Below are 21,044 nucleotides of genomic sequence, written 5' to 3'. Positions count from 1 at the left end.
AAATGACATACCTCAGCTCTTATTTCAATGATTGGGGCAGCATAGTAACACAGCACTCAAAGGGAGCCGATTGAAATCTAAATTAAGACAAGCCAGATGTACAAACAGTCGGTGGAGGTTCTATTCTGTATAAAAGGCAGATAAATCTACAGTCACTTGAGGGTCATAATTCAGCTTATTGCATAGGGTGGATTCTGTTCGAATGTCTGTTTGAAAATACAATATTTTTGTGTCTCTGTCCCATCAGACAAATGCTGCAAAGGAGCCAGACGGCGAGGACGAGCAGGTTTGCTGCGAGGCTTTGGAAGTGATGACGCTTTGTTTCGCCCTAATGCCCACTGCTTTAGACACCCTGAGTAAAGAGAAGGCCTGGCAAACCTTCATCATTGACTTGCTGCTTCACTGCCACAGCAGGTGAGTACAGACAGTTTAGAAAAGTACCAAGGCACTAGTCGAAACTTCAGTTCTGCCAAGTGTCGGCCATGCCCTGTATTGATGGGGTATCTTCACCAGATCGGTGCGTCAGATGGCCCAGGAACAGTTTTTCTTGATGGCAACCCGATGCTGTATGGGCCATCGTCCCCTGCTCTTCTTCATCACCCTCCTCTTCACTGTGCTTGGGGTGAGTTTCATTTGCATGTTATAATAAGCAGGAGAGGGCAGTTTATTTCTCCAAGGTGCTGTGTGAGAAAGTGGGACGAGGCCTCTCATCTAGAGTTGATTAAACATGAAGCATTAAGACAATCACATTCTCCAGTGATTAGAAGATGTGCTTCACAGTTGTTTATTATTAACATGGTTATTGGAAAGATTTGTGAGTACAAAAAAAAAAAAAAATCCATTACAATGAAGATTATGAATGATGATGAAGTGCTTTATAAATAAGGTGCTTAAATAGACGATGAAAAGAAGTTAAAATAAAAAAGTCTAAAAGGCGTCGGATTGAAGTTTGTGGCTGCAGTGAACAAAATTAAATGTGACTTGTTTTTATGTGCAGACCACTGCCAAGGAGCGAGCCAAACATGCGGGTGACTACTTCACGTTGCTCAGGCATCTCCTCAACTATGCCTACAACAGCAACATCAACCTGCCAAACGCTGAGGTGCTGCTCAACAATGAGATCGATTGGCTGAAGCGAATACGAGTAAGGAGGACAAATATAACAGAAGGACCTCATGAGTAACCTTCCTGTTCTCAACAAAACATTTGTGTTCTTCAGGATGAGGTTAAAAGGACGGGAGAGACGGGTGTGGAGGAGACGATTCTCGAAGGCCACCTTGGGGTCACAAAGGAGCTTCTTGCCTTCCAGACACCTGAGAAGAAGTATTACATAGGATGTGAGAAGGGCGGAGCAAATCTCATCAAGGTCAGAACACTAAGATCACTAAATCGATTAGTAAACCGACAGAAATCTAACCACTTTTTTATTTACAGGAGTTGATTGACGACTTCATCTTCCCAGCGTCAAATGTTTACATTCAGTACATGAAAAGTGGGGAGTTCCCGACTGAGCAGGCCATACCCGTGTGTAGTACCCCGGCTTCCATCAACGCTGGCTTTGAGCTCTTGGTTGCGCTGGCTGTGGGCTGCGTCCGGAATCTCAAGCAGATAGTGGACATTCTCACAGACATGTACTATTTAGGTAGGATGGTCAACCCTAGATCGCCAGGAGAAGCCTCAGTGTGAAGATCCAGTGGATGAAGGATTTTTCATTGTGTACTTCCAGGCTGTGAAACATTGACGGAGTGGGAGTACCTGCCGCCTGTCGGTCCACGACCGAACAAAGGTTTCGTTGGTCTGAAGAACGCTGGTGCCACATGCTACATGAACTCAGTCATTCAGCAGCTGTACATGATTCCCCCGATCCGAAACGGCATCCTGGCAATCGAAGGCACTGGCACAGATGTGGATGATGACATGTCAGGGGATGAGAAGCAGGAGAATGAGGTAGAAACCCGGCAATATGTCGACTTTCCATCAATCCTTGAGGCGGACTCAGCTTTTGAAAGTTGCATACCATGCTTTGGTACATTTTTATGTGCTGACTTTAGTGTCCATCAGAGGGCTCCATAGTGCAAGGAAACCTTATAGACCTTTTGACTGTTCCTTTCAACTATATTTAATTGGATTTTAGAGTGGGTTTTTTTGTTTAGTTCTTAGTTTTATTTTTATTTTCTTCATTGTGTTGTATTTGTCAGTTGCAGGCTTGAAAAGGTTTGTAATAACTCAACAAAAGGCACCATTTAAAAAAAATGCAATCTGTGTGGAAAGAGACAGCATCCACAAATCAAATTTAGCGTTACACAAGATAAAAACTTGTGTTGGAAGTGCACTTATTGCAATAACAGATTTACTGAATACTGAACTGCTGATCAATTTGTCATTAATCCTGAGCTAACTCTGCTGTAGTGCGATTAATTCATCTGCTTCCATGAAGTTCCCTACCCACAAACTGCGACATGAACCGCTGTTTTTGCTGTTTTTACTTGACCATTAAATCACTCTTCCTTTTGTTAAATAATTATAGCTACTGCTTTCAATACACTCAGAATGTTTGTTTTCCACAGAGTAATGTTGATCCTCGAGATGAAGTCTTCAGCTATCATCACCAATTTGATGATAAGCTGGCTGGTAAGTCTGAGGACAGGAAAGAGTACAACATCGGGGTGCTGCGGCACCTGCAGGTCATCTTCGGGCATCTGGCTGCCTCCAGACTGCAGTACTACGTCCCAAGGGGATTCTGGAAACAGTTCAGGTATTAACTGAATAATAAAAATGCATCATATGACTTGAATGTTTAGAGTCATGTATCAAAAGGATACCTGTCCTTTTTCAAATAGGTTATGGGGTGAGCCTGTCAACCTGAGGGAGCAACATGATGCTTTGGAGTTCTTCAATTCTTTGGTGGACAGTCTGGATGAAGCTCTGAAAGCTCTCGGCCACCCGGCGATGCTCAGCAAGGTGCTGGGGGGGTCATTTGCTGACCAGAAGATCTGCCAGGGATGCCCTCACAGGTGACTGCCATGGACCTTTGTCATCTTTTTCTAACGTTGGTGCTAGTAGTCTGTGCTATAATGCCTATCAATCATATTCATCTGTAAATGTTTCCACTATTGTTATTCATAAAACCATTCACTGGACGTCAACTACCTCTCTGAACACAGGTTCAGAATCAGAGTAAACTTTGTCTTCTGCTATTTTGGGCTTGAGATTTGACTTAAAAATTGAAGTCTTTATTCAGGATATTTTTAATGTTTCAGATACGAGTGTGAGGAGTCATTTACAGCTCTTAATGTGGACATCCGAAACCACCAGAACCTGTTGGACTCCATGGAGCAGTATGTCAAAGGAGATTTGTTAGAAGGGGCAAACGCCTACCACTGTGAGAAGTGTAACAAGAAGGTGAGGAAGATGATGTGACGGTGGACGATAGTTGGCTGACACAGTAACTCTTTTCTGGTCTCTCAGGTGGACACGGTGAAGCGACTGCTGATTAAGAAGCTTCCACCGGTCCTTGCCATCCAACTGAAGCGCTTCGACTATGACTGGGAGCGGGAGTGTGCCATCAAGTTCAATGACTACTTTGAATTCCCTCGAGAGCTGGACATGGAGCCGTACACTGTAGCTGGTGTGGCTAAGCTTGAGGGGGACGATGTCAACCCGGAGAACCAGGTGATCCAACAGAATGAGCCCTCTGAACCAACGCCTCCTTGCAGCTCCAAGTACCGTCTGGTTGGAGTGCTGGTCCACTCAGGCCAGGCCAGCGGTGGACACTATTACTCGTACATCATCCAAAGGAACGGCGGAGATGGCGAGAAGAACCGCTGGTATAAGTTTGACGACGGCGACGTGACGGAGTGCAAGATGGACGACGAGGAGGAGATGAAGAACCAGTGCTTCGGAGGGGAGTACATGGGCGAGGTGTTCGATCACATGATGAAGAGGATGTCATACCGGAGACAGAAACGCTGGTGGAATGCCTACATCCTCTTTTACGAGCGTATGGACTCGTTAGACAAGGACAGTGAGCTTGTCAAATATATCTCGGAGTTGACCGTCTCCAACACGAAGCCGCATCAGGTCAAGATGCCTGGTGTCATCGAGTGCAGCGTCCGCAAGCAGAACGTCCAATTCATGCACAACCGAATGCAATACAGCCTGGAATATTTCCAGTTCATTAAGAAACTTCTGACCTGTAACAGTGTCTATTTAAACCCCCCTTCAGGTGAGTCCCTTCATCACACTTAAACCACCGTTCTCAGCTTCCTTTTGATTATTAAACTGCAGTCTTTTTATCGTTTGTTAAAGCCTTAACAACAAGCCTTATTCTTTCCAACACATGCTATCTCCAGGGGCTACACAGATATAAGTGTTGTCCTCCGGGATATAGATATATCCTCGTAAACTATTCCAATTATAAAGATTTGAATTTTGTTCAATTTGTAACAGTGGCACAAGGATAAAGTCAATAGTGTGAGTATAAATAACACCACAAAGTAATATAATGACAAAGGAACTGCCTCATTCTGAAAGGTATTAAACGTAAACGTGTAATAGATAAAGAATTCAGTATATGTATTGGTTAAGAGTTGAAGGTTCTTGTAGCTGTAAATCACTATTATTTGAATTTAAATTGTTTTATTGAAAAGGACAAACGTAGTGATAAGTCTGGTCAATGTGATGATGATTTCTTTTCCAGCGTCATAGCACACAACCCAGTGTCTAACTTACCCACTTCTACACATGTAAATGTGCATATGATAGTCTCGTCTAATGTTATTGTCAAGGTGCTCGAAGTAAATGTATATCACCTTTTTTTTTTTGTTTGTGAAATAATAAAATTCAAACATAGTTTAAAACAACATGTAACACTATGCAAGTGTTCACAACTAATTCCATTCTCACATATTTATTCGTACTCTCTTTACAACACTACAGTTATGTTGCCATGTTCTGCAACATGTCGTAAGCCAACGAATCGCGAAGGTAGTCGGTGACTAGTTGACTATCAAAGTAGTCATTCATTGGTGCAGCAGGGCTAGATGCTTCAGCCTTGTCCTGATCTAAAACCAGCTCAAGGATGCATTGCTGATCTCTCCTTTGATCTCTGTTGTGTATTTCAAAGCTCTTGTGTCTACTTTGGGAGCTGTCATTAAAAATATAATTTCTTTTCTTGTTCCTGGATATCTAAAAATAATATTTGGAATGATGATGCTCAGCTGCAGAGACCTGCACTGCATTATTACACTAATGATCTCTGGGTCAATTAATGTTTGATCGGGGATCACTTTTTCAGTCTGATGATGTCTGGAAATTACTTCGGCATTTAGATGATTCTAAGGTTGCAACAACTGGTGGGCTTAGTTGACAATAATCCACTGTTAAATTAGTCGTCCACGGGGACATTAGTCATGACGTCTTCTTGCTATTAGCACAATTTACTGTAAGATGATAAATGCCTGACAACAACATTAAACACGTGTTACATACCTTCTTATGTATATTCTATTTGCAATGCCACAATCAAACATGTTTGTGTTCGTCAGCCTGTACACATCGTGTGTCGACTAGTTGACTAATTGTTCAGGTAGTCTGTGACTCGTCGAATATCACAGGTTGTTTGAGTGTCTGAATCTCTAACTAGTGCTGTCTGTTTTCTCAGGACAAGAACACCTTCTGCCAGAGGCGGAAGAGATTGCTATGATAAGTGCTCAGCTGGCTGCTCGGTTCTTATTCAGCACCGGTTTTCACACAAAGAAAGTAGTACGGGGTCCTGCCAGTGACTGGTATGTCCGCTCTTTTTTGCTTTGTTGGTCTTGAATCAGGACACTTCACTGGCAGTTTGAATGAACCGCATGTATTTTGGAAAAAGCAATGCTACATGAAACCCAAGGTCATGAGTACTACACTGTTTTTGGTCGCAGGTACGACGCCCTCTGCATCCTGCTGAGACACAGTAAGAATGTACGCTATTGGTTTGCACACAACGTTTTGTTTGCGTACCCCAACCGCTTCTCCGAGTACCTGCTCGAATGCCCGAGCGCTGAGGTCAGAGGCGCATTTTCCAAGCTCATAGTCTTCATCGCTCACTTCTCCCTGCAAGACGGACCCTGCCCCTCCCCGACTGCCTCACCTGGATCTACAGCTCAGGTGCGTTTCACTCACTCGCTTTCTTCTCATGACACAGTGCCTCGACTTTGATGCAGTGACTAATATGTTCACGTTCTCTATTCAGCAGGGCTGTGATAACCTCAGTCTTAGCGACCACCTTTTGAGAGCTGTGCTCCACTTGCTCAGACGGGAGGTTTCCGAACACGGCCGTCACCTGCAGCAGTACTTCAACCTTTTTGTCATGTATGCCAATCTGGGTAAGGATCCGCCGTCACTGCTGTCATGAGTGTCTTGCTTCTCAGCCATCAGCCTGCCGTCACCCTGCTGCACTCTCATATTGTAAAAGAAAAAAAAAAGTGAAGATAATACAAATATATCTGCCTTTTTTCTGCTCACAGGCCTGGCAGAGAAGACCCAGCTGCTAAAGCTCAATGTCCCTGCCACGTTCATGATGGTAGCACTGGACGAGGGTCCAGGACCTCCCATCAAGTACCAGTACGCTGAGCTGGGCAAGCTCTACACGGTGGTTTCCCAACTGGTCCGCTGCTGCGATGTGTCGTCACGCATGCAGTCCTCCATCAACGGTGAATTTAGATTTCATGAAGTCATGAAAAAAAATGTTTGTAGACGTTAAAAAAACCCCAAGTATTTTAATAAGTCTTAACTTTTATATATATATATATACGTATATATATATATATATATAAAAATATAAATAAAATGGTATTGATGAGACTGAAGCCCAAAGATGATCCTCATCCTTGCTCACGATCTTGTGATTGACCAACCTGCCACTCTGGGTCTTGATGCTGGATTGGCACGACTCAGAGCTGAGCGCTTCCTTCTCCTGCTGGGAAGTGAATCAGCTTGCTTTGTTCGGATGTAAATGTAACGTCAAGTTTTCTCTTCAGGGAACCCCCCACTCCCAAACCCCTATGGGGATCCCAACCTCACTGCCCCAGTGATGCCGCTGCAGCAGGTGGTCGCGGAGCTCCTCTTCGTGAGGACCAGCTACGTGAAGAAGATCATCGAGGACTGCAGCAACTCTGAGGAGACGGTTAAGTTGGTTCGATTCAACTGCTGGGAGAACCCTCAGTTCTCCTCCACTGTGCTCAGCGAGCTGCTCTGGCAGGTAAAGCATAACCTCTGACGTTTGACTTGCTTTACAGAAGCCCGTTTTTTTTTTTAACGGATCGTGTTCTGTCCACAGGTTGCGTACTCTTACACCTATGAACTGAGGCCTTACCTGGACTTGCTGCTACAGATCCTTCTCATTGAGGACTCTTGGCAGACTCACAGGTCAGTACCATCGCAGAGTCCCAGGGCAGGGCAGGACTTGGCTCTGATTCTCCCTTCCTGGTGTTTTGTCACGCAGGATCCACAACGTACTGAAGGGAATCCCCGACGACAGAGACGGTCTTTTTGATACCATCCAGCGCTCCAAGAACCACTACCAGAAACGCGCCTACCAGTGTATTAAATGCATGGTGGCGCTCTTTACTAACTGCTCGGTGGCCTACCAGATCTTGCAGGTACGTGATCTTGGCCTCCATGATGACAGCAGAGACGGCCACACCTCAATATATATAATATATAATAATATAGAAAAAAGTGCCTCAAACAAACTGGTCGAAATATGGGCAGAGGAATGGATTGCTAGATGGTTGAATGACTGGATAGATATATTGAAAATGTGACTACTAATAACAACAGGTATTGTGTGGAAATGACAATTACTAACGGCAATAAACGTGACAGAAGGTCCTAAGTAAGTGCAGGACAGATGAGGACCGCACCTCTTCATCAGGAAGTGTTGCGTATTGTGATGATGTTGTGGGTCGACAGAGTAACGGTGACCTGAAGCGGAAGTGGACCTGGGCCGTGGAGTGGCTGGGCGACGAGCTGGAGCGGCGGCCCTACACGGGGAATCCCCAGTACACCTACAATAACTGGTCTCCTCCAGTCCAAAGCAACGAAACCTCCAACGGCTACTTCCTGGAGCGCTCGCACAGCGCACGGATGACGCTGGCCAAGGCCTGCGAACTGTGTCCCGAGGAGGTAATTACACCCTCCTTCTCTGAGGTGGCGCTACTGAGCATGATCACATGTTTCCCTGATATCATGCAGCCTCAAACACGCCAGTCGACGTCCCTGCATTATGAACAGCAGCTGAATTTGTATGACTTGTGCGTTGTATGCAAATGTAATTTCTGTCTGAAACTAAGTCTGTTGATTGTTGATCAGAAAACCCACCAATGACACGCTTTTCCTGTAATATTTCATACACAGCTCAAGTGTACTCAGGGAAGCCCAGGGAAGGTCAGTATTCCAGGCACCACAACATGAATGAAGTCAATTGTTCAGTATATCTTGAGCTGGTAAAGAAGTTTGCGAAGCTTTCAGCTTCTCGCTTGTTTTCGCTTGAGTCTCATCGACGTAAAATACAACGCACCCTTGAGATTCTTTTTTTACGTATGTATATATTTTGTATATGTATATTTCACGACTACCTTCTTCAATTGGCCGCAAAACAATTAGCCTTTGTCTTTATTTTTGTGTTCCGGGCTGCACAATATCATGAAAACATGCATTTGACTGTGGATAACTCAGTAGTTGTGTGGTGGCTTTCACTTGGCATATTATTGTTCCGTCATGTTTACATCCTTCTCTGTTTTTTATTTGGGGAATTTCTCATGGATGTTTTGGCGCATTAGTATCTTCTATTATTGTGATCATGATGCACCTCTGCGTGTTAAAGTAGCACTACTATAGAGAGACTACTCATTGAGCATCAGATGTCATTCACCATAGCAAGTACTTCACTTCTGGAGGCACTACTTTTCTCTGCTACTGAGGCACTTCATCTGCTCCTTGTAGAGTACTGCATAGGATGTATTGAATTCACTTCCTGGATTTTTTTCCACTCTTGGATTTTTTTAATTTATTATTAGTAGTAATATGATTTTCCATGTATTCAATAAGGCAGTGTACTTTTCCTCCGCCTTTTACTTTAGCGTCAGTTGTAACATTGAAAAATCAAATAGCATCATGGAAGCTATTAGTGAGATGAGATTTTTTAAATATATAAATTTTGTGCATGTCTCACCTCATCACATCAAGCCTTTGAGTACACAACTGAAGACACGTAGTAAAAAGATCAAAATATTGTGCAGCCCCAGTCTTGATTCTCCGATTTCAAGCTCTAGTTTTTGTATTTTTTTATGTTTGTTGGAGGCTGATTGGCAGAAAATTGAAGGTTTTCTATCTTGGATTTTGTCGTCGCCGTAGCACGCCAACGTTTAATGTTGGACGGGTAAAGATGGGCGTCGTGGTGAAGCCAACTAAAGCATGAGATTTAGCAATAGCTTGGACTGCGTCTCTGAAAAACATTCAGGTTCAAAAGCGGCATTTTCACCGAGATGGGATCATGAATCGAAATCAAATTGTTTTGACCACACTCACCCTGTTTGACAAGTGTTTGACTGCGAAGTGAAACAAGTACTTGAGACTGAATTCTCTGTGATACTCTGTCCTCCAGGAGCCAGATGAGCAAGAAGCACCTGATGACCAGGATTCTTCCCCCCCAGAGGACACGTCTCTGTACCCACATTCTCCTGGAACCGCTCAGTTTCAGCAGGTAACTTGGGGATATTGGTGCTGCCAGGGCAACACCAACCTACATCTGTGTCACGTCTCTCCATCTCATCCCCAGCAGAACAACCATCCTCACGGGCAGCCGTACACGGGCCCCGCTGCCCAGCACATGAACAACCCTCAGCGTCCTGGCCCCGCCTCTGCTCCGACCCCTGGACCCACACAGACCCCCGTGCCGGGCCCCGGTCCCAGTCCTGGCCCAGGCTCGCGCGCACAAGAGAACTGGGAGCGCACAGAGGAGGTGGCCCCTGCTCCGACTTCCACCCCAGCTCCTGCCCTGCCTGAGGAGTAGCCCCCGTCCCCTCCTCCCACTGCTGTGCCTCGAGCCTCCAACGTCCTGCGCTCCTCCTTCTCATCCTTCAGTGTCTCCTTCCGCTCACCGGTCCCAGGACAGGGCAGAGCCTAGCCTCCCCAATACCTCCACGGGCCGCTTCCATCTCCTGCTCTTCCTTGGCCTGGGGCTGCCTGATCACACAGGACAGGAGCCCGTTGGCGGCTGCAGAGGCGAGAGAGCGGACAAAGCAAAAGAAATGTACCCAGAGCTGACGGCGGGGAACGGTGTACATAGTCTGTTAACGTCTCTTGACTGTTGGTCCTCCAGTAGCAGCCGCGCAGGGTTGGCTCCTGGGAGACGAAACCTGATCATAAAAATGGATATTATAAATAATATGGGGGAAAAAAAATTGCGCCCTGAAAAAAAACTGTTAAGATGACAAGAGGTCCTCTTTGTTTTATCACACCTTTTTCTGCAGTCCAGTTCGTTCCAACACCAGACAGTTCCGGTCATTCAACTGTAGAAGGCTGTTGTTCTCATTCTTCTTCTCCTCCTCCTCCTCTGCTTTGACCCCTCTGCCAGATCGACACGCGCTGTGGCTGGTTTTAGTGTGAGATTCGAGATGACTGGGTGGACTTTTACGGTGATTGATGTGAAAACGCAGTGGTGCAACATTGTTCTGAAACTCATTGCCTTTAATTCTTTTGTTTCCTATTGTTTTTTTTTGTTCTCCAGTTGAGCAGTTCAGATCCTGTTTTTGTTATTTTTTTTTCTTTCTTCTCTGGAGCTCTAGTTAACAAGCTGTAACATTTAGCATGGCTTCCACCACAGTAGTGTAGCCCCCCCTCTCCCTCCTCCTCCCCCCTTCTACCGCCCTCCCGGGAGCGCCTTCTTTAAGAAGCGACACATCTCTTCAGTTGATCAGTAACAAGGGGCAATACTTTGAGGCGATGTAAGAATAAGTGGCTTTTCCATATTTATCCTCAGACTTCACTTTATTGGGCAGTTTTTTTTGTTTTTTTTTTTACGGTGGGTTAGACGGCTCTTTCATCATTAGGAGTCCCGAAAAGTAAACGTATGCAACGGGATTGCTGCGCCAGCTCCTTTTGGTGTCATTGCTTGGGTCTCTTCCCTAGAGATGTTTTTTCCCCCCCAGGGTGCCATCGGGCCTCTGGATCTGATCCCACAGCAGCATCTGGTCTAGTCCACTCTGTAGGAGTAAAACATCGGTAAATACTGTATTTAATTGGTAACTTGAATGCGTGTATTTCTTTTTTTCTTTTGCCTAAAACAAACCAAATACTCCTGCAAATGAAAATATTCTGCCCACCGTATTATATTTAAATATTTTTGCTCTTATTTTATAGAATTTATTTTGTTGTATTTCACTAAAAAAATAGAATTTGATTTAAGAGGAACATTTTGTCCTTGTTGTTATTTTTAAAGAAGATATTGACTGTACAGAGTTCTTGCGCCCTGTTTTTTGCCGACTTTTGTTTTGGCCATGGTGTGACGTTGAATTCTGGAGCTGCAGTCGCGATGTGGACTTTCACTTTGTGAGGTTTTTTTGTGCACAGAAATATAACAAAAAAGCGTTGCGCCCTTAGCAAATAAAGAACATGGAATCTTGTCTGGTGTGTCTTCTCTTTGCCAGTTCTGCTTTCATGTCTGGGGTCAGGTGTTTTTGGGCCGACCACATCAGACCAAACGAACCATGCTTTTTCCCGGGACTTCAACCCACATGCAGAGTTTTTTTTTAGTCAAACGTGAACCTCATTCCTGCAAAGCAGAACGTATTAGAAGAAAAATGATTCTGGGGTGTTAAGACATGGTGCACCCAAAGGTCATTATTAAAGTGTGAAATAAGATAGTTGCTGGTCCACTGCTATAAAGTAACTGACACAGATATTTAGTGTCCAAGTCACATTCGTCACAGCTCCTTTCATGAATATGTACAATGCTGATGGATTCTCTTCTGTTCTATGAAAGCTATTCGATGAGGAGAGGGTCAACAAAGCCACACTTGCTTGTATTTAACTCGTAACTTCTATAGTACATGACAACGACAAAGGCCAGTGGACCAACGCAGTGACACGATCGTCTTCATTTCTTCCTGAGGAGACTTCACATCTGTGACACAGCAGAAGCTCACGCAGGCACAGATCACCAGTCCGATCTCAGTCAAGTTACCCTGGATGCAGCCTGGAGAACGGGGCGGAGCTTAACGTTCAGCTCCGCCCACTTCATAGGACATGCACTGAACATGTTTAGCAAAACGAAACCAAAAAACTACAACATTTATCTTCGAATCTCAAGAATTGTGTATTTGAGGAGATACGTTTTTCACCGTAAAATGATTTAAAAAAAAAGTTACTAACTTATGTAGACCACGTTAGATTCGATCTTCATTTGACAAAAAAATACATGCGGAATACATAAAAATACATCTGAAATAGACTTCAGACTCAGAAAGAAAGACAGTAAAAATGAGCAGACAGAAAATCACATTGTACTAATGTTGATTTTTTATTACAATTTGCAATACACATTTGAATCCTGAAGATATTCATTGTGACAAATTGTTGCGCTTTCAGCTTGTTGACCACCTGTTCGTCCATAAATGAGTTACACACTGCTCTTGTGTCTTTTCCGTGTCACTCTCCTCTTGTTTTCTCGTTTGGTTCGTAACAACAACACATTTTCCGGGAAGAAGCATACGAAAAAAGTAAAGAAAAATAAAAAGGACAGGACAGTGCTATGCATATCCGGTGGATTCCTTCACAATAAAGGTAAATAACGTCGCATCAAGAGGTGTTGCGTCACAACAGTATAATAGAATAACATAATAAGTGAGTGCAAGGTATTAAAACTTGAAATACTTTGCTTTATTTGCTGGGGAATTTTGAACCAAATAGCAAATGTGACTCCTCGAATAGTCAGCAGAGGGCGGCCTTGTCTTTAAACACCTCGATTCATTTACTGTGTTACTTGACAAACGCCTACATTGAGTAGACTTTTGAAAATATAACTTACCTGATGCCGTTGTGTGTTGTTTTCATTGTCTTGCGCCATTTTTTATTAACTTACGATTTAACTTCCAGCAAGACCCGCCTCCTTCCGAATAGTGGCGTTCAGCCAATGAGATCCGAGGACGTCAAGCGACAGCTCGGTGATTGGCTGACTTGTATATCCACGCGAGTGTGCGAGTGAAACTCCCGTTGCAAACAGACTGAAATGGAGCGCGCGTGTATGCGACAATAAGTGAGTCACGGGATTATTTTAGAGCCGAAAAGGTCATGTGAGGTGAGAAAAACATGTTTCGAGTGGACAATAACCAAGACACATTCGTACAAGGCGGTGGCTGAGATCTATGGAGATGACGCCGGTAACAAAATACGGCCACCGCGATGGCCTCGTTACCGGTGCGAGGCTGTAGAATCGGTGAACTTCGGTCATATTCGGCGAAATTACCGGGCGGAAACACCCTTTTTCATGGAAATTAGTGTGATAACACTACGAGTAGTGCATTATACAGTTATAATCGGAAATATAGGGTGTCCATCTTTTCATGTTTCACAGCACAGGGCGTCCTTAGACGTCTCCCCAGGTAAAGGCCTGACCATGATGCATTGCTTGTGAGTCACGTGGTCTGGCGATCACAATTGGTTCCATACCTGTTGTTGAGTGTGTATGTGTATATATATACACACACACACACACACAGTGGTACCTCGGTTCTCGACCACAATCCGTTCCAGACGGCTGTTCGAGAAGCGATTTGTTCGTAATCTGAATCAATTTTTTCCCATTACAATGAATGGAAAAAGAAATAATGCGCTTTTGTATGAGTGAATGTAGAGTGTCTGCTGCAGGTGCGCTGTTCCTCTATGTGTGTGGCCGCTGCATGTGGGAGGGGTTGCCAAGTGAGTGACGTCTCTCCAGAAGTGAAGAGGTGCCCGGTGCGTGTCCAGCTCTGAATGTGCGCTTCTGTGCAGTTTGGCTGTGACAAAGTCATAAACCAAGTAACTTAGCTCTGTCCCAGACTCGCCTCATCCCTGTCCCAGCTCCAGCCCACAACAGGACATCAAACCCTGGAGTGTGTGTGGAGAGCGAGCACCTCCCCTGTGACACTCTACCACGGTCCAGTGAGGAGACAGGAAAGGTTTTTCACCTCAATATGAAGAAAAAACAGTCAGTAAATGGAGCTAACGGGACACGTCTGCATACAGAGCCTGCGTTATACACAATAACAAAGCGTGTCGTGGGTCAGCTGATCGGTCCACGCACTTTATGTTTTTTCCAGCTTTTTTCAGGCGAGTTTGAGTTCTGGATTTTCGTTCAAAATCAGAAGCAAAAAAATTGCGAAATTTTTGTTCGAACTATGATTTGTTTGAATTCCAAGACATTCGAAAACCGAGGCACCACTGTATATGGGCTGGTGAAGTGTCATGAAACTGTCCTCATTTTTAGAGCCCACTGCTCTAAAATCTTGAATTTGAAAGACTTTCAATGAAACCTCGCATCATTGTTTCTGAAAATGCGAAAGCAAAAAAAAGACAGTCATTAGAGTGACACTCTTTATGAAATATGTACAGAAAGGCAGGTGTAACAGGCATCCAATAACTGGTTGATTCAATCTCCAAAGACAACTTTAACTTTGTACCAGTCCACATTAGATATTTGCTTAAATAAGAGCATTCGCTGCCCTGAGTAAACAGTCCCAAAACAACCGTGATTGTAACTGAATTCTTCAAAATGTCACACAAGACCCTGAGCTTAAGTCACATGGTGGAGCTTGAGGCACGAAGATTTAAAATGGTTGTAAACAAAAACTACTGCAGATACAAAAGTCTGGCGAATGACATGGTTGCTTCCCTGTACCGTTAAAAAAAAAAAAAAAATGACCCAGAGAAAAGAAAGACATTTTCTTTACACCTGCTCAATCATTTTTGTTTCCACCAGAGTTGGTTGTATTGACAAGCAACTGTGGGAGCTACTGTAGTACAGTACAATGGACGGTGCATCTCCTTGTTCACAGACATTGAGAAGCATGTGACTCGATGGAGCCGTCATCTGATCGGCTCGCCTCCTCACACTGCTCCAGATCTGGCCTTCATTGTTGACAAAAAAGAAACAGGAGGGTGGGGTTGAGGCACGAACCTTGCAAACAGGCTGATCAACATACAAAACATTTGAAGAGCCATCACAAACTCTCAGCAACAATCTTCTGCCCAAATCAGGCATCCTTCCCTTTTTGTTTCCGTGTAACTGCTATTTTAACGCCAACGTACACGCTCTCTGTATAAATAGTCAATATTGGATATCCTAACTCAACATGCAGACAAATCTGACTCTAGAACAAACCGTGTCTCCATTTGTAAACGACCAAACTGATTCAAAGTGACACACAGCATTAGTAACTAAGTGATTCTCCAGAAGGTCCTCAATGATGCTCGCAGAATAATAGCTATACATGGAGGTGAGAAGCACTTGAGGTGTCGTAGATTCACCGGTAACTCCAGGCACAAATTCAGGCCGTGAAAATGTAACTTTCGTGTTTGGACCGATCGTCCCTTCAGCACTTGCTGTCGCAGTCTCCGTTGGCCACGGAGTGACTCTGAGCGTATCGGACAGCATCTGCAATGGTGAAGAAGATCCTCTCTCCTCCGTTTTGGTCTGAAAAATACCCGCCCCTTTCTAGCGCATCCACCACAGAGGTGCTGCACTGAGCCAGGATCACCTTCACCCCTAACTCGCCGTAATCTTTGTGCACCTCTTTCACAGCGTTCACACCGGCGCTGTCCAGGAACAAGACGGCGCTGCAGTCCATCACCACGCTGTGCAGCCTGCGGGGAGGGTTGCCGTCCAGCGTCACGCTGGTGGACGCGTCCGCCTCCACCGCGTCTTTCTCACCGTTCTGTCGCTTGAGTTTGAGCATCCTCCGCCGAGCCTTGCCCGGGTTCAGCCCCGTGCATTTGTAGAGGGACTTTTTGAACAGACTCTGGTTGGCGTAATAGACTGGAGCCTGGTATCTGAAAACGGCGACTCCGGGGTGAGTGTGTAGGCCATAGTAGGCGGTGAGATCCTCGTAATGCTCTCTTGAGGAGGCACAGCCCAACTCCAGCATCTGGGCCCGTTGTGTTCGGCCGATGACGCTGAAGGCTGATGCCAGGACGCCCACCAGGAGGCCCAGCTCTGTGTTGACCAGCGCGGAGGTCGCCATGGTGAGCAGCCAAATACCGGTGTCTATGCGGTTCAGGTGCCACATGCTGGGAATCTCAGTGAACTTGCGAAGAGCTCCGCGGAGGTTGACCACGATGATGACCGCGAGGACGCACCTGGAGAGGACACATCGCGAGAGAGATGATAAAAGAGTCTGCTTGTTCCATGGACAGCAGGTGATTACAAGGGATCAACACTAGAGGGTGCTGTGCCTGCGCAGGCTGTCAAAGTGTCCTGTGACTGAACACTGTCAACAGTGATGGCGTGCGATTTCTGTCACATGCGCTAAACCGCCCTAAAAAAACATATTTGACGAACAGATTACAGTTGTTTTTTAACCGCACGCTTCCATTTTAAGCACCAGAAAGGGTCACACGGATCTCATGAAAGGCTTATTGACTGACTGGATTGTGATGGAAGCAAATCTGCCTCACCAGGGAATTCATCATACACATCATAATTTCTATCATCGAGTATCTCTGCTTTTACATTTCCCAGCGTTTTAACGTTTGCATCCCAGAAATGTAATATGTAAATTGCGTTAATAAATTTGAATATAAAAGAAAACATTATGTTAAAGGTCATATGAAGACCCAGGTACTGTTCCATATATGGCGGCATCTGGTGGCCAAGCTACGGTTATTAGTCACCAACCGGTTCATAAGTCTCGACTAGTCTAGTCGTGATGTCATTGCTCTCTTTCTATGTTTATGAGGGCCTTTGCAGGATCCACAGTAAAAGCAGAAATGGCAGAGCCTCTGGGATCACAACCCAAAAACGTCACATATTAAAATGTCTATTCACGCTACAATCATGAACCTGTACAAATCACATTCTGACTAGTAGTGAGTGACTAGTCGACTTTCAAAAGAGCAGCCAAACTGGCGGGACACATTCGCGTCCATTAAACTGAGCAGTTAAGAGTTGAGTCAGAAAAGCCTTTTTCTTCATTTGCGAAAACGACTCTCTTTGCACTTTACATCTATGATTGTTGAGAGATTATTTTTGGAAAGCTGTAATGTAAACATACACAACAAGCACAACAATCGTATTTATGTTAAACCGCTGCTACTGTCAACGACAAAAAACCAACACACACAGGTGGAAGACACAGCATGATTCCATCAAAACAGATTGATAGTTTTATGTGGTCGGTTCCTGCTTTAAAAGTGTATCTTGTGTTCAAAATGTTTTATGAGTAGCGACACAAGGACTGTTATGTTTATGCGACTTACTTCTGAAGAGAGTAGAAGAGAGGCGCTATGATGAGCAGGACCAGCAGCAGGACCAGAGCGCTGACCAGCCCCGACAGCTGAGTGTGGCACCCTGTGGAATCTCTGACCAGGGTCTTTGTCAGGGCGGCGCTGTTGGCGAAGCAGCGGAAAAAAGAAGGGATGATGTTGCAGAAGCCGATGGCGTACATCTCCTGGTTGGCGTCCACGCTGTAGCCGTGCTTTTTGGCAAACATCTCCGACAGCGACACGGTGATGGCGAATCCCACAATAGCGATGGAGAAGGCGTCGACGGCCACGTTGGGAATGAGCGACCAGGAGGGGAGCTGTGGAGGGAGGAAGCCAGTGGGGATGTCTCCAGCTACACCAGACCCATAGTCGGCGTTGAAGTGGCCAAAATGGGAAGCAAGGGTCGCAATGATCACCACAAAGAGCTCAAATGGGATGGGAGCCTGTTGAAGAGGCAAAGAAAAGTCAAACTCATCTTCAGTTACCACAACAAACCAGTTCCTTTCTTGTATTTCAAACAGTATCTTTGTTCACGGCTGGGACTTGAAGAGGTTCATTTGAATTACAGAAAAGTCATAAGTCCATCCATATAAGGCAGATTCATTGTGAATCAAGTTTTTTTTACAGAGGGAAGATTCTACAGTCCAACAGGTCCAGGTGCACCCCATTGAAAAAAAATTAAATTTAAGTGTAGAAAACCTTAGTAAGGCAAAACAAACTCATTCATCACTGCACATTAAAATGTCATCAGTCACTATTATTATCTATTAACAAAAGTAGAAAAAGGCGGAGTGACCAGTTCACTGCCAGCACAGTATCAGACAGTTTCACAATAACTTCACCCTTGAGTCAAGAAACATTTCTCACTCACGCATTAAAGCAGATTTTAAAAATGCTGAGTAATGATATCATTCAGTTGCCAAATACTGAAGCCAACGTGCAAAAGAGAAACTTCTCTCGCAGAGTTCCATGTGGTCGCCTCCTAGTGTTTCTCTGTTTTCGATGAGATGTTCTTGTTTCAACAAGGATTATATTTCCAGTCTCTCCCTGACACCATGACCGAGGAGGGGAGGGGTCGTCCTGGAGTCAGTCGACGTCAGACAGGATATGAGCTTAACTTATTAAAAGACAATTATTTTTTGGGCGTTGTTGACTTAAGGTGGACATGTTTGCACACGAGTGCAGTAGATGCTTGTGCCTTTGCTTTATTGCTTCATTTCTTTTTTTTTTTTTACTGAACAATACCTCCTGTATGCCACTTCATTTTAGAGAAAGTGAGAAATGTCATGTCTGGACACTTATTTTAGTGCAATATTTCTTAAATCAAAGTTGTCATTCATTAAAATGGTAATACTTTCATCCATGTATTTTCAAAGTTTAGAGATGCTTCTGTTGATAATAACTTCGATCTGTTAGACGCTCTTCATTTCTCTCCAGATGACACCAGACATTTCAGCCAAACAAATCCAAAGCATTCACCTTCAACTTGTCCTTGAAGCGATAGTTGATTTCTTTCGTGGGGATGAGGATCAGGAGACACACCAGACTGGTCACCAAGTCACATATGTTGGTCTTCCCCAGATTGGTGAACACGCCGTACCAGGTTTTGATCAGAGTGAACCAGCCGGTCGGCCGGGGGATCTTGAGACCCAGCAGGTACTTGACCTGGGAGGTGAGGATGGTCAGAGAAGCTCCGGTGGCAAAGCCACTGAGCAGCGAGTCGGAGAGGTAGACGGACACAAAGCCAACCTGGAAAACGCCCATCAGAACCTGAGAGAGAATGAAACAGTGGAATAACACAAATAAAAATGTAATTCACATAAAAAGAAGCAAAACTAGTACCACTAAGTTGCAACAAAAAGACTGACTCACCTGATACACCCCTGCTGTGAAAGTCACTGTAGCTCCCACTGTTATTGCATAGCAGCTCCTGTCACACGCTGGGTCCACGCTGTTATTCACAAGGCCAGCCAGCGGGGCGGCGCTGTTATTGCTGGTGGCCTCGGTGAGGTACCCCGCCGATGCCAACTCCCTGTCAACCACCTGACCCACAAGCAGACACAGCACTCCGAATATTCCCACAGAGATGTGCCTGGAGGTCCCCAGCAGCGCGTAGATGATGGAGGAGAAGAAGGAGGTGTAAAGGCCATAAATGGGGTCCTGGCTGGCCAGCAGGGAGTAGGCTATGGACTGGGGGACCAGGAGCACTCCCACGATCAACCCCGACATGGCATCTCCAAGTATCCAGTCCTTGAGCCGGTAATTCGGCAGCCATTTCAGAATGGGGACAAAGCCTTGTATCTTGGATTTGACCTTGTCTGAAGTGCATGAGCAGTGCTTCTTCAGCCGTCGGGACATGCAGGTCCTCCAGCTTGGGTCAGTTGTCTTCGGCAACCTCTCCAGTACCAGCGGCTGGTCGCTCTCCGCTCCATCTTCCGACGGCGGGCGAGAGGCGTCACCGTGGGTCATGATCCAACTCGGTTCTGCAGCAAAGCATCAAAAAGAGCGTTTAATAAGTAGTGTTTTCTCATGTTAAATATTTTTTTAAATAGGACGCTGTGACTATCATAGCACCTCTGGGGGGGAAACGATTTTATCCTCCTTCCTGTTGAACGTGAAGCTGCCTCAGCAGCCTGAGAGTGGCGGGTAGTTCTTTACACTTAGTTTCAACAGTTACTCTTTCATCCATGAGCGCAGAAGACCGACAGGCCAACATATATAACAGACTCATTCATTCACCTTGGAGGTGCACGCAAGATCCCTCATGTTGACAGAGCTGATGGTTGAATCTATAAGACGCTGTGAAGATTTGACGCTTATAATAGCACAGGAATAAACTTGATAATAAACAATGACATTACTTTCAAAAGCTACCGAGAAGTCCATCGGAAAACCATAGCCATAGAGTCATCGTTTAGAGTTGCACTGAAAGCTCCTTGTGGTGCTTTTGATCGCATCACGAAAATGAGACTGAAGACAATAAAGTCTCAAAACATCACCCATGATGGGATTAACAGCGATAAGAGCGTGCTCACTGTGTTAACGGGATTACTGCTCTAAGGAAGCAGCCTCGCTAACTTGGAAACGCAACAGGAACTATACTGCACATACATGTGTTTGCGGGCACATGATCATCGATAATAAGAGAACAACCAGGACGGTTAAGGTGAAGTAGCTGTCAGAGCAGAAAAACGAGCTCGTCAAGTGCACTGAATGGGCACCATTGTAAACAGATCGTCAACGTGGACACTTGTCGAGAAAGTCGAAGTGACCCGCCGTCAACTGTAAAACGTGTCTTCTCGCTGACTTTAAAAGTACGGTTTCACATGGTCGCACTCACCTGGGTTCCGGAAATGGAGCGTCTGAGAGGAGAAAGTGAAGTTACGACCGCAGAGTGGAACTTTCATTCCAATTTCATGTTGAGGTTCTCTATGAGTGTGTGTGTGTGTGTGTGCGCGCGGGCGGGGCGTGCGTGATGACGACACGCCGACCACGCCCACCAGCGCGAGGAGTCGTCAGCGCCGCAAATGTTTGTCCCGGAG

General features: G+C 45.1%; 2 protein-coding genes across 14 annotated transcripts in view; one reads left to right on the top strand and one right to left on the bottom strand.

Annotated features, from left to right (window-relative positions):
* usp9 (ubiquitin specific peptidase 9) overlaps positions 1-11,803 on the top strand; it is a 30,561-nt gene extending 18,758 nt beyond the window's left edge. For 3 of the 13 annotated variants that reach the window (XM_053876149.1, XM_053876150.1, XM_053876151.1), the window contains exons 28-48: positions 248-414; positions 514-622; positions 998-1,144; positions 1,220-1,366; positions 1,435-1,642; positions 1,727-1,947; positions 2,568-2,755; positions 2,841-3,014; positions 3,261-3,402; positions 3,469-4,225; positions 5,663-5,786; positions 5,925-6,150; positions 6,236-6,368; positions 6,510-6,695; positions 7,023-7,243; positions 7,322-7,410; positions 7,487-7,643; positions 7,957-8,169; positions 8,401-8,430; positions 9,650-9,748; positions 9,824-11,799. In XM_053876149.1, the coding sequence (XP_053732124.1) occupies positions 248-414; positions 514-622; positions 998-1,144; positions 1,220-1,366; positions 1,435-1,642; positions 1,727-1,947; positions 2,568-2,755; positions 2,841-3,014; positions 3,261-3,402; positions 3,469-4,225; positions 5,663-5,786; positions 5,925-6,150; positions 6,236-6,368; positions 6,510-6,695; positions 7,023-7,243; positions 7,322-7,410; positions 7,487-7,643; positions 7,957-8,169; positions 8,401-8,430; positions 9,650-9,748; positions 9,824-10,057 (3,972 nt within the window). In that variant the 3' untranslated portion in view covers positions 10,058-11,799. Of the gene's footprint in view, positions 1-247; positions 415-513; positions 623-997; positions 1,145-1,219; positions 1,367-1,434; positions 1,643-1,726; positions 1,948-2,567; positions 2,756-2,840; positions 3,015-3,260; positions 3,403-3,468; positions 4,226-5,662; positions 5,787-5,924; positions 6,151-6,235; positions 6,369-6,509; positions 6,696-7,022; positions 7,244-7,321; positions 7,411-7,486; positions 7,644-7,956; positions 8,170-8,400; positions 8,431-9,649; positions 9,749-9,823 lie in introns of all 13 variants that reach the window. The other 10 variants (XM_053876154.1, XM_053876153.1, XM_053876152.1 and 7 more) reach the window with 10 other exon arrangements.
* A 2,847-nt stretch (positions 11,804-14,650) lies between these two features.
* slc26a2 (solute carrier family 26 member 2) lies at positions 14,651-20,949 on the bottom strand. The gene is made up of 5 exons (XM_053876165.1): positions 20,843-20,949; positions 19,375-19,985; positions 18,982-19,272; positions 17,497-17,945; positions 14,651-16,377 (listed from the first exon to the last, which is right to left on the bottom strand). The coding sequence occupies exons 1-5, from the start codon at positions 20,907-20,909 to the stop codon at positions 15,615-15,617; spliced, it is 2,181 nt and encodes a 726-aa protein (XP_053732140.1). The 5' UTR covers positions 20,910-20,949; the 3' UTR covers positions 14,651-15,614.
* Positions 20,950-21,044: the final 95 nt, after the last annotated feature.

This window comes from Synchiropus splendidus, chromosome 10 (assembly GCF_027744825.2).
Source record: "Synchiropus splendidus isolate RoL2022-P1 chromosome 10, RoL_Sspl_1.0, whole genome shotgun sequence".
NCBI classification, from domain to species: Eukaryota; Metazoa; Chordata; class Actinopteri; order Syngnathiformes; family Callionymidae; genus Synchiropus; species Synchiropus splendidus.
The sequence above is the reverse complement of the archived record's forward strand: the minus strand, read 5'-3'. Positions and strand labels throughout refer to the sequence as shown.